The 12,932-nt window shown below is 35.8% G+C and overlaps 1 protein-coding gene across 1 annotated transcript in view; it reads left to right on the top strand.

Annotated features, from left to right (window-relative positions):
* CCDC148 (coiled-coil domain containing 148) overlaps positions 1-12,932 on the top strand; it is a 255,718-nt gene that overhangs the window by 147,688 nt on the left and 95,098 nt on the right. Inside the window, 1 exon segment of the mRNA XM_030327589.1 lies at positions 11,894-12,034. Coding sequence (XP_030183449.1) covers positions 11,894-12,034 — 141 coding nt within the window.

Raw genomic sequence — 12,932 nt, 5'->3', positions numbered from 1 at the left:
TCAAATACACACTATAGTTAACCATAGTCACCATTCTGCATATTACCTCCCCAGGATTTATTTATCTTATCATTGGCACTTTGTGTCTTTGGACTCCCTTCACCTGTTTTATCCACCCTCAACCTCTCCGTCTCTAGCAACCACCAATCTGTTCTTTGTATCTATGAGTACATTTTGTTTGTTTTAGATTCCACATATAAATAAGATCATACAGTATTTGTCTTCCTCTGACTTATTTCTCTTAGCATAATGCCCTCAAGGTCTTTTGTTCTCTTTTATGGCTTAATAAACACACACACACACACACACACACACACACACATAATGTGTATAAGACATATTTTCTTTATCCATTCATCCATTGATGGACAATTAAATTTTTCCCAAGTTTTGGCAATAAACATGGGGTTGCAGATATCTTTTAAAAATAGTGGGTTTACTTCCTTCAAATAAATACCTGGAAATAGAATTGCTGGATCATATGGTATTTCTATTTTAATTTTTTATACTGTTTTCATAGTGGCTACACAAATTTACATTCCCCTTTTCTCTGCATCCTTGCCAGCACTTGTTATTTTTTGACTTTTTGATGATAGCTGTTCTGAAAGGTGTGAAGTGAGATCTCATTGTGGTTTTGATTTGCATGTCTCTGATGATTAGTGATGTTGAGCATTTTTTCATGTACGTGTTTGCCATTTGTATGCCTTCTTTGATAAAAGAATCTATTCAGATCCTCTGCCAACTGGATTGTTTTGTTCTCCTACTGAGTTGCTTGAGTTCTTTATATATTTTGGACATTAACCTCTTATCAGACATATAATTTACAAATATTTTCTCCCGTTTGATAGATTGCCATTTTGTTTTGTTGATGGTTTCCTTTGCTGTGCAGAAGTTTTTTAGTTTGATGTAGTGTCACTTATTAATTTTTGCTTTTTTTTTGCCCTTGCTTTTATGTAAAAAAAATCAAGATAGATAAGTAAGAGCTTATCCCCTATGTTTTCATCTGGAAGTTTTATGGTTTTATAAAGAAAACCTTTTTATAAAAGACAATAAAGTACTAAATATGTTTAACACACACTTAATAAACATTCACTGTGTTCCAGACACTGAGATAATTTCCATGGGAGACAAAAAGGAGAATAAGTCAGTACTCCTTATCCACCAAGAGAACATACCTATGCACATATAAGCCTAACCTTTCTGAAGACCTTCATTCCTAGAATATATACCCTAAAGTAGAGTCTTCATGTGTTCTGAAGTATTCTGTTCTCTTACGTCTAATCCTCCTTCTTTCATGTGAAATAGTTCAAAGTTGAGCTCAGATCCTACCAGCTGTGTGATACCTTAATGATTTCAGCCTATCTTGTTAACAAAAGGGCAGAGAGCAGAGAGAAAGAGAGGATAAGTGGAAAGAAGTGTGATGTGTATAAGGAAGTGGTCAGCCTAAAGTTCCTACTCTAATTATGGAATCCCAGAAGTGACATGCTTGATAGTAGGTATCTGGATCTTAGGTTTACAGCCTAAGCAAGTAAACCATTTCTAATCTCAGTCTTGGACACTCATTCATTCACCCAAGAAATATTCATAGAGCACCTACTTTGGGTGAGGCACTGTTTGAGGAGTGGGTTAGAGCAGTACATAAGGCCAAGTCCCTGTTATCATGGAGCTAAAAGTTTAGTGAGAAACACAGACAAGAAAATAAATTAATTGATGAATGATATGATTTTTTTTTCAGTTTTGAGAAATAACTGGTGTATCACTATATCTTTAAGGTATACAGCGTGATGATTTGGTATACATATATTATGCAATGATAACCACAACAGGTTTAGTTAATATCCATCATCTCGTAATCTATAATGTACCTAAATGTATCTAACAATAAAAGAAAAGAAAAAAAATTCTCCTTGTAATGAAAATTCTTAGGATTTTATATAATGGTAAGTAAAATGAAAATAAAGCAAGACAGGCTTGAGAGTGACTGGATAGTGTCTATATTAGACACCATTCATGAATATAGATCAGAATTGGGATGGCAAATGTTGGGTGAAATCATTAGACGGGGCCCTGAATGACCCTGAAGGGCAGATGAACAGGAGTGAAGGCTTTCTAGGCAAATGCCTGGGACAGAGATAAGCATGAATATGTAAGAGCAGGGAGGAGAGGAAGAGGCAGAAGAGGAAGAAAGTCTGGCTCGTCTACTCTGGGGAGTAATAGGAAATAAGGTCAGATATGTGGGTTCAAGTCCAAATATGCCTTTAAAGATTGAATCCTCCTTTTGAATAAGGTGGTGTCCAAATAAGTAGGTATAGAAGCCACTTGAAATGGTAGCCTGTGCACAGCCCCTAATATTAGAATCTTGAACAGGGGAGCAAATATATGTGACAAATAATCCAATAGACAAATGTATACAGAATGGGTTGAATTAAAGTGGCATGAAGTCAGGAAAGTCAACTGGAAAGCAATTGTAGCAATCCAAGAATATAGTTAACATTTGTGTAGCACATATACCTTCTTATCTCATTTATTCATCCAAACTTATTCACTGCACATTTATTAGGGTGTCAGGTGGTGTGTAAGGCACTGGGGATGTAATGGTGAGCTAATCTGGTGAGCTAGATAGTCCCTGTCCTTGTGGAGATCACAGTCTGCTTGAGAAGCAGATAGTGGTCATGTAATTACAAGACTGAATGTCACATTTTAAACTGTGGTAAGTATCTTGAAGGCAAAGTAAGCTGTTACAAGAGCATGTAGCTGGGGGCTTCACCTCATGTAGAATGGGTGCGTAAGGCTTTACTGACAACATAGGAGCTGAAATTTGAACTAAGTAAGTACTGAGTAGGGAAAGGTATGGGGGAGGCAAGGAGGAAGAGAAGAGCATTCCAAACAAAGGAAATAGCATATGCAATATCCACACAGCTGAAGAAAATGTGCTCTCTTCGGGAATTTGTACGATTGTCACGTGCTCCTGGAGTGCAGAGGTTGAGTCTATGCTTGCTATGGGGTTATGACCTGGGGCTGCAGACATAGGCAGGGCCAAATCCTGGAGGCCTTGTGGCCTATAGTTGGAAGCAGTGGAAAGCATTGAAAGTGTAGGCAGTAAGATGGGGCTGTGGTCATGGAATGAAATAAGAGTAGAAGCCAGATGCATCCTTGTAGCATTAGGATGGGGGCTGTGAAGATAGAGAGAAGTGAATGGGTCTAAGAGATAGTCAGAGGTACTTGGTAATGGATTACATATGGAATGTCAGGGATAAGCAGTGTTGGAATGATGCTTGAGTTTTTGGGTTGTGCAGATTGATGGTGTTTGCACAGCAATCCTGTAAAGTGTGCATCACTGTTATCCTATTTTACATTAGCCTGTAGTTCTAGGTAGTTAAGCAGTGTACCCCAGAGAATACCATTAATCATTTACAGGGGTAAGACTCAAGCTCTGGTTTATGGTCACAAAACCTGGGTTCTCTCATCTGTCCCGTGCTTCTGGGTTTATTGCGGAAGGAATAAGGACTGTGGCTTAATGATGACAATACAATAGCTTTAGTCTTTGCATCACAGAGTCATAGAATTTTAGCATTGGAAGGAATTATAGAGAACTTCCTGCTGTATTTTTCAAGCTTCTCGAAATAAAATGAGAAATGTATTTTACATCACATCACACACACACACACACACACACACACACACACAGGAAACAAAAATTTCTTGAAACAGCATTACTATAATGACATGAGATGCACTCTGATATTTTCTGTTCTATTTTCTTTGATAACACTAGTTCCCATTCACAAAATTGATTTTATTATCTACTAATGAGTTAAGGGCCTCTGTTCAAAAAAGTGATCTAGTCCTTTTCCTTTTCCAAAGAGGATTTGAGGTCCAAAAATAGGAAGTGATTTCCCCTGGATCTCGTAGCCAGCAGGCAAGTGATTTCCTGACTGTTAGCCCCATTTTCTGACAATATTATACAATTTGGCTTTGTCAGCTTCACACACAAAATTGAGAGGCTTGTAGATTTTTGTGCCTTATGAAAAAATATCTGTTGATTGTTTTCTGCTTATGACATTTAGCTTGTTTCTTTATCTACATATCTTGTTTTACAGTAAAGTTAAGACTGCAGGATCCTATTAAATGAAAGTTTGCAAAACTTTCTTTGAAAAGTAAAGGACATGAAACAGTCAAGATAATACAGAATAATCTTTGAGATTCTGAGAAAGACTAATAAAAAGCCACAGAAAATGGAAAGTGGTTATTCAAGGGAAGTGATAAAAAATGGACTTATGATGTCACCTAAGAAACCAAGGGACAATTGTGAAACCAAGAGGAATAACCAAGTCTTTTTGCTAAGTGAAAATGCCAAGGAGAGAATAGAAAGCGTTAATAACATATGCAAAATCACAGGTCCTTACTTCATGAGTAAAGTTGAAACACAAATGGAACACATGAGATTAAAAAGCTTAGGTAATATCGAAAAATAGTGGGACAATTGGAAAGAATTTAATGGAACTATCAGAATTTTTAAGATTTAATAAAATGAAAATTTGAAGTTTACTCAGGTGAACTGAATCTACAAACTTATAGGAACATTGAGGAAAAAGAGAAGGGGGTTTGCTTGCCACATTTTTGCACAATGTCCTCTAATATTGCTAGAAGCTGTTGAAAATCCTGGCAAGGTTTCCTGGATATTTTCTCTGTCAGACAAGCAGAGGAGGAGATTAGGAGGCATGGAAACAAGTAGGACTGGGGAAATCAAGGATCAAGAGTCTGGTGTGGGAGAGTCAGAAAATGGTAGCATTATGGTGATGGGGGGTTACTTTTTTTTTTTCTAAAGACAAGTCCAGTGGAAGGAAGGGGAAATGTTAGTCTAACTTCCATGTATAACCTCCGAACCTTACCCGTGCATATCCCAAGTATTTCTTGAACCCTTATTAAGTACCAGATACCATGATAAGCTCTGTGTAGAGTTTATGAATAAGACAAATTTGGTTCCTGCCCTTAAGAAGTTTGTAGCCAAGTGGGAAGTACAGATAAATGATTTAATGCATGTTGTAATAAAAGGGAGAGATAAGGTGCTAGGGAAGTAGAGAAGAGGGACCTAACTTTGGACATGGTGAGTTAGGGAAGGCTTCCTGGAGCAAACAATATCTGACCTTAGACATGCATAAGAGTAAGTGGAAGTTAGCCAGATGGATTGTGAAGATGATACCTTGCTTGTCTCAAAGATCACATCATATCTTGTGTTCAATGCTTTTATAAAGACTAGGCCTGGCACACAATAAGCCCTCATAAATGGCAGTTTTTAATATTTTATTATTGCTGGTTATAGGTAGTGGTCAGACAGAACTTTTCCTGTATAAGGCAACACACATGACACAATGTTTCTATGAATATGAGAGAATTCTATATTAATTTTAATTGTCTATTATTATTTAACAGGCTTATAAAATACTGATATTCCTCATTGCAATTCATTTTGCTTGCAGAGGAAAATTACAGAGCATGTCATATATCGTGATGTCTCCATTTAAGGAAAATATAAATAAATAGAATCAGGATAATATGACTTAAAGAAATTGTAGAAGTCACCTAATCCAGTCCTCCCTTTTAACACATAAGAAAAATGAGTTAGCCATTTGCTCAAACTAACAAAATTGTTGGTTAGTGCAGAGATAAGACAAAAAAGCAGGTGTTCTGACCAACATTTCAATACTCATGTCCTTTATACCACATTGCCACTTGTAATTTTTTCAAAGCACTCAACTTTGTTGCAAAATTGTGTTAATATTGTTATCTTGATGTTAATTTCCATTACTACCTTTGACGTTTTGATGGGCTTCATTTTTTGCTTTTCTAGTACTTTATTTACTCTGAGAATATGTGTGTTTATTAATTTCACTTCAACCATTTTACTTTTATGTTAAGAGCAAGGGACACATGTAATGCTACCAACCATTTTCATTTTAAACCCTTAATTTATTATTTGCAATAGATGAATGTATTTTAAACTTCATTTGTTCTTTGTTGGGTTAAGGTTTCATTCAGATTGTACCTTTGGCAGGAATATTGAAGTATTAACTAAAGACCTGGAAAAATGTCCTGTAGTTAATAATCTAAATAATGCTTTCCTTATAACAGGCTCTTGCCTGCCACTGAGGTAATGTTCTTTCATGGTGATTATTGTTGCACAGTTATGTTCACATGCTCTGTTTAAAGCTATATAATTAACAAACCCTTTAAAATAAAACCACTAAAATGTTCTCCTGGGTCATTCTTCCTTTTGCTCACTGTTCACTAAAGAATCTTCTATACTTTAGCTTATTGTGATAATATTGATTCCTTTGCCCACCTGCCAGCTTCCTTATTCTTGGGCATCTCGAAAATACCATAATTGGTTGTCATTCTCTCCACATGGGAGCCATCCACATCCCTTGGCTGCCTCTGGGGATCCATTGGATAAGGATTTTGTTTTCAATGGTACCCTTTTCACCAAATTCTTTACCATGTCCATTGTGCATTCCAAAAAGCCCTGTTCGTCCTACTGCCTGGACACCAACTGATGCAGAGCCTGTTTGTCATCAAGATCTCACAACCCCAGCTACTTAGGATATAATGCTACCTTCCACAACTTTCTCTCCTTTCTTCTTTACCTTTTTTTAGGTATGGTTATAATTACAGATAATATTGTGAGTTATTGATTTCAAGCAAACCTCTACGGGTCCCTGACCATTCTCATGATTCCAGTATTAAATGGAAGCAATTTAGTTTCTAAATGCTGATGCTGACTTGCTCGAGAGTCTTTTCCCCAGAGTTTTATATATACATGTATTGCCTGACAACTGAACCCACTGGCTTTTGGTTACTAAACCTGTATTTGTTTCAGGATTTTTTAGTGTGTTTTCCCACTTAAAAATCTACCATAGCCTCTCATGATATGGTTTTTACTTATGTGGATTTAATATAAACTTAACCAGTTAAAAAATTAAAAAAATAAAAAACTACCATAGTCTTTTCTTCTCTGGAGAACAGGAGAAACATCATTAACAACATTATTTAATGATAATTCCCTTAAGTTATTTTAAATCAAAAGGTGAGAAGAGTACTTCTAGAACCCAAACTTCTTTTACTGAAATTTATAAAAACAATTTTAGTATTCAGAAAGGCTAAATGTATGCCATTTTTCTTTTCATTAGTTCAGTGTGTCTCAAATCTCCCTTTCTACTGTCTGAGAACTTTGAGGCTACAGCATTTTATTATATGAAACTCTTTGGACATACATGATATTTTATGGTTTATTTATTTACTATTTATTTATTCATACAGAATTTTTAGTGTGGAAAAATTTAGACACACACAAGTGTATTATCACTCAGTTCCAACGGTTATCAACTCACTAGTCAAATTTGTGTCATCTATATCCTTACCCAGTCTCCCATGACCACTGGGCCTTAGTGAGCAAATCCCCATTTCATCTGTTAGTATTTCAGTATCTATCTCTAAAATTAAAAACACTCTTTAAAAAAACATAACTATATTATAATCATATCTGAAAACACTAACAATATTTCCTAATAGCATCAAGTAACCCATATAGAAATATTTTTGCTTTGTAATTTATTTTTATATTTAGTTTATTCAAATCAAAACCAAATATAATCTACATATTGCATTTGATTGATGTTTCTTAAATCTTTTTTTTTTTTTAATTTTTTAACGTTTGTTTTTGAGAAAGAGAGAGACAGAGCATGAGCGGGGGAGGGGCAGAGAGGGAGACAGAATCTGAGGTAGGCTCCAGGCTCTGAGCTGCCTTCACAGAGCCCCATGTGGGGCTCAAACTCACAAACTGAGAGATCATGACCTGAACTGAAGTTGGACACTTAACTGAATGAGCCACTCACATGCCCCGAAAGTCCTTTAAAGTTTTTCAAATTTCAATTTTGTTGATTGCATGTTTCTCCACTGTCTGAATTTCCTATATCTTGATAAATAGGTCTAGATATGTGATATTCATTTTTATTTCTTGGCAAGAATACTTCATGGCAATATTGCATATTTCCATCAGGAGGCCAAGATATCAGCTTGTTTCTCTGTGACATTAAGATTGTTCAGTGTGTTCAGTTGTTGCTAGCCATTATAAAGTTTCCCACCTGCTATTAATGTGTTTAGTAGCCACTGATGATCATAAACAAGGATTTATTATTTCAGCAAGTGTTACAAAATGATCTATTCTAATATTTTTATTTCTTCTCCATTTATTAGGCTTTTTAAAAAACATTTTATTTTGGTAAATTAAATAGAAGGTAATTATTGAGCACCTATGATGTGCTAGCACTCTGCTAGAAAGTGTAAGAGGAAAACAAAATACATAGGTATCATGGAACTTGCTATAAATAAAAATTAAACATGCTCAAAATGATTAGAGAACAGCTATGGTATGGTAAGTGAAGTAAGAAAAGGGAAATGACCATGGGTTGAAAAATGTTTCATGAAAGATGCAGGACATGTATTGGGCCAAGGAGCATCCTAGGAAATAGGGGGAGACTGAGGGTGTTCCAGGTGGGAGAATAGTTTGGACTATGCCATGAGGCTAAGAACAAGAATGGCCACATATGAGAAGGCACAGGAAAGAATCTGTGTAGAGATTACACTTTAAGTTAAAATGGGACATTGATTGTGAGTAAGAAAACTAAATTACTAAGGTCTTATTTGGATAAATTGGCATCACCCCATGAACTCTGGTATTTTTCTGAATACATTTGGCAGGTAGACTTTGGGTGAACTAGGAAACTACAGCAAAGTGGTCAAGGGAAATTCAATACGTTAGAAATTGATTTGTCATAAGTAAAACCCATCTGATCTTAAGGAATGTAAGATTGGGGGTGCCTGGGTGGTTCAGTTGGTTAAGTGTCCAACTCTTGATTTCGGCTCAAGAAATGAGCTCACAAGTCATGAGTTCGAGCCCCGCATCAGGCTCTACACTGAGAGTGCAGAGCCTCCTTTGGGTTCTACTTCTCTCTCTCTCTCTCTCTCTCTCTCTGCTCTTCTCCCACTCTGTCTCTGTCTCAAATAAGTTAAAAAAAATAAACTTAAAAACAAAGAAATATAATGGGAATGCAAGCTGGTGTAGCCACTCTGGAAAACGGTATGGAGGTTCCTCAAAAAACTAAAAATAGAACTACCCTACTACCCAGCAATTGCACTACTAGGCATTTATCCACGGGATACAGGTGTGCTGTTTCGCAGGGACACATGCACTCCCATGTTTATAGTAGCACTATCAACAATAGCCAAAGTATGGAAAGAGCCCAAATGTCCATCGATGGATGAATGGATAAAGAAGATGTGGTATATATATACAATGGAGTACTACTCAGCAATCAAAAAGAATGAAATCTTGCCATTTGAAACTATGTGGATGGAACTGGAGGGTATTATGCTAAGTGAAATTAGTCAGAGAAAGACAAAAATCATAGGACTTCACTCATATGAGGACTTTAAGAGAGAAAACAGATGAACATAAGGGAAGGGAAACAAAAATAATATAAAAACAGGGAGGGGACAAAACAGAAGAAACTCAAGTATGGAGAACAAACTGAGGGTTACTGGAGGGGCTGTGGGAAGGGGGATGGGCTAAATGGGTAAGGGGCACAAATGAATCTACTCCTGAAATCATTGTTGCACTATATGCTAATTTGGATGTAAATTTTAACAAATAAAAAAAAGAAAGAAATATAAGATCGCCCAAGTCAGATATAAAATGTAAAGAATTAGTCATTTTGATAGGTGAACACAATAATAAAAAAAATACAAACCACACAGATGCTTGTGGTTCCACAGAACAATCCCGGATGTTTGAAAGAAGAGACAGGTGCACAGGGCTTGGTGTAAGACTGTGGCAATGTTAAAGATGTTGAATTTAATTTTGAAAATATTGTATTTTGGGTGCACATGCAAAAAGTAAAGGCCTTAAGCATTTGTTAGGATGGGATTGCAGACAAAAAGGCAAAGCTTAAATTGTACATTTTACTCATATGCACAGAAGTGATAGGTTAACTTGTAGGAGACACACATGAGCATAGAGAGGCTGAGCTGAGGTCAAAGAGAAAGGATAACAGTAGAATTGGGGGTGGAAGGTGGACAAAGAGAGCAGGAAAAGAAAAGAATAGTATCCATTGGTGGAGAAGTAGAGAAAACAAGGTTGTGGGCCAGGAAAGAGCTGTCATCAAGAAGAGATGGTCACAAGGGTCCACATGATATACCACCATCACTAGCAACACTTGACAAGACGCATGACTTTAATACAGTATGTTACAGATGGAAGATGGTTTGCAGAAGGAATGGTTTGGAAGCAGATCAGGACAGAAAGCATGATGATCTTATTCTAGGAATGGGCTTCCAAAGAAGATAAATATAATGGCCAGGATAAGCAGCAGATTGGGAAACCTAGGTGTGTCTGAGAAACAAGAGTCTGAATTTCCTTGGTTATTCTGATAAATACGGGAAGTATATTTTTAGAAAACAGACTTTGAATATTGAAAGTGAGAAAAGAGCTTAACTATTAGTCACTTTAATTCCTTGTATTTTATATATTCCATTCTCATTTTATGTATTACCATAATGAGTCATGCTTATATCAAATATAAGACATGAGGTATTAAATTGGTAACGCTAGTTTCTTCCTTTTCTAAAAAGAATTCTGCACACATCTCCATCTCCCTTTCCTCTGATTTCTCAGCTTTCTTAGTGCGCATGGAAAGTGTAAATGTTTGTTTCTATTTTGTTAGTTTCATTGGTTTGCTGCCTACAAAGATAACATATTTGTTGTGAAAATGTCACTCAGTACAGAAAGGCTTAAAGAATAAATTTTAAAATTTCTTGAAATGATGCTATTCAGAGATAACTAGTATTATTACTTTGATAAATCTCCTTCCAAACTTTTCTATGGATAGATGCATAGATGATATTTTATATTAAGGACATCATACTATTAATGTGGTTTTGCACCTACTTTTTTGCATCTAATAATATGTTGTGGATATTTTCTATGTCAATGAATAAAGGTATATAATATTCTTTTTCAATAGCAGTCATTATATGAAAATGCCATAATTAATTTAAGCCACCACCTGTTGCCAGACATTTAGACTCTTTCTAATTTTTCTGTGTAAGCAGCATTGCAGTGAACATTCCTATGGATACATTTTTGTGCACTTATTCAATTGACTGTCTTCTTTGAATAGATTCCCCCAAATGGGATTGTGGGTCAAAGGTTATGCATATTTTATATTGTGATACATATTTACATATCGCCTCGGGTCCTTTAGAAGTGTTATACCAATTACACTTCTACCAATAACACCTACCAGTACCCAGAAAGTTCTTTTAAACGTCTTAAACATTTTTTTTCATCTTCATTCAGGCTCATTTCCCTCACATACGAAATTAAAAGGATGAAATACATTAGTGGTTCTTAAACTTTTTAGGATCTTAGGATCATTTCAGAATTTTTGAAAACTGTTGACCAGAAACTGGGACCGTTGTTCCAGAAAAACATACCTGTGCAAAAACACAGAAATTTTTACATACTATTTATGAGAATTCATAGATTATTTGAAATCAATTCACAGACTCTTTGGGATCTCCATGAATCCAAGTGAAAAATCTCTGAAATGAGATGATTTTAAAGTTACTCTCTCTTTTTAACATACATGCATACACACACACACACACACACATTTCATATACATCATGCACATATCACACACTCATGTGCACACAGAATTTTAATGAGTATTTGGAAAAACTTTGACACCTGCTTGATATAGAACCTAGTCTCATTGTGATCTGTGAAATCACTTGACTGGGTATAGCTATTGGAATGAATTTCTATTTATTTCAGGTTCTTCAATGGCGAGCCCACCAGGAAGAAGTAGCAAGACTGGAAATGGAAATTTCTGCCAGAAGAAGAGAAAAGGAGGAGGAGAGAGAGAAGCTATGGAAGAAGAAGGAATTGTTTCAAAGAGCAGAGAAGAAAAAGAAAGTATGTAATCTGCTATGTTGTGAATGTGCGAATGAATGTTTAATTGCCTGATTGAGCTTTGAGTGATCTTGGTGTTTGGCATAGAATCATCATAGGTAGTTCTTAGATTCATGAGATTCTAGTCTTGCTTCAGTTCATTTAAGCTTCAGAGGTTCACTGGACATGGAGGGGAATCCGCTTTACTGACCTGCATGAGCACAAGAAATTGTGATTAGAAGTAATGCTATAGGTAAAGACAAGACAGGGTTTGTGACTGCTGAGTCTTGTACTAACTAGGGATACGTGGGAGAGCATTTTGTTTGCAGTGCAGCAACTGATGGTCAAAGGTGTCTTTGCTGATAAAATACGTTGTACTAGGGTCAGAGCAACTCATGCAATACAAAAGGCCCTTTAAAGAATTTACTTCTTGTTTTATTATTTGTTATATTGTTTGTTTTTCATTTACTAACATAAATTCATGACTCTACTTTTGAGAAAACATTTGCTTCCCAGTTTTCAAAATACTAATCACAACACTTATTAACAGCTTTAAAACGATTGCCGACAATCTGTGGAAGAAAAAGAGTGTATTTGAGGCAGGATTTTAAAAATATATTTAGATATTTTTGTGTGTTTACACCTCAAAAACTGATAAAAATATCACATTAGTATTCATCACCTAGCACTGAGTTTACTCAGGATTTACTCAGGACCTCCCCAAAGTCAGTCTCGATCATAAATTTTATTTCTATCTTTCCAACCCATCTATTGCTTTTAACATCTTTTAATACATAGTTTGTGACTTTTACATTTTCTTTTCATGAATACTCTCTTACTGTATCATTTTGCAGCATGTACTTCTTTATTTAACTCTACATTTTTGAGATATAGCCATGTTAATAGGCAGAGACTTAGTTCA

This window comes from Lynx canadensis, chromosome C1 (genome assembly GCF_007474595.2).
Source record: "Lynx canadensis isolate LIC74 chromosome C1, mLynCan4.pri.v2, whole genome shotgun sequence".
NCBI classification, from domain to species: Eukaryota; Metazoa; Chordata; class Mammalia; order Carnivora; family Felidae; genus Lynx; species Lynx canadensis.
The sequence above is the reverse complement of the archived record's forward strand: the minus strand, read 5'-3'. Positions and strand labels throughout refer to the sequence as shown.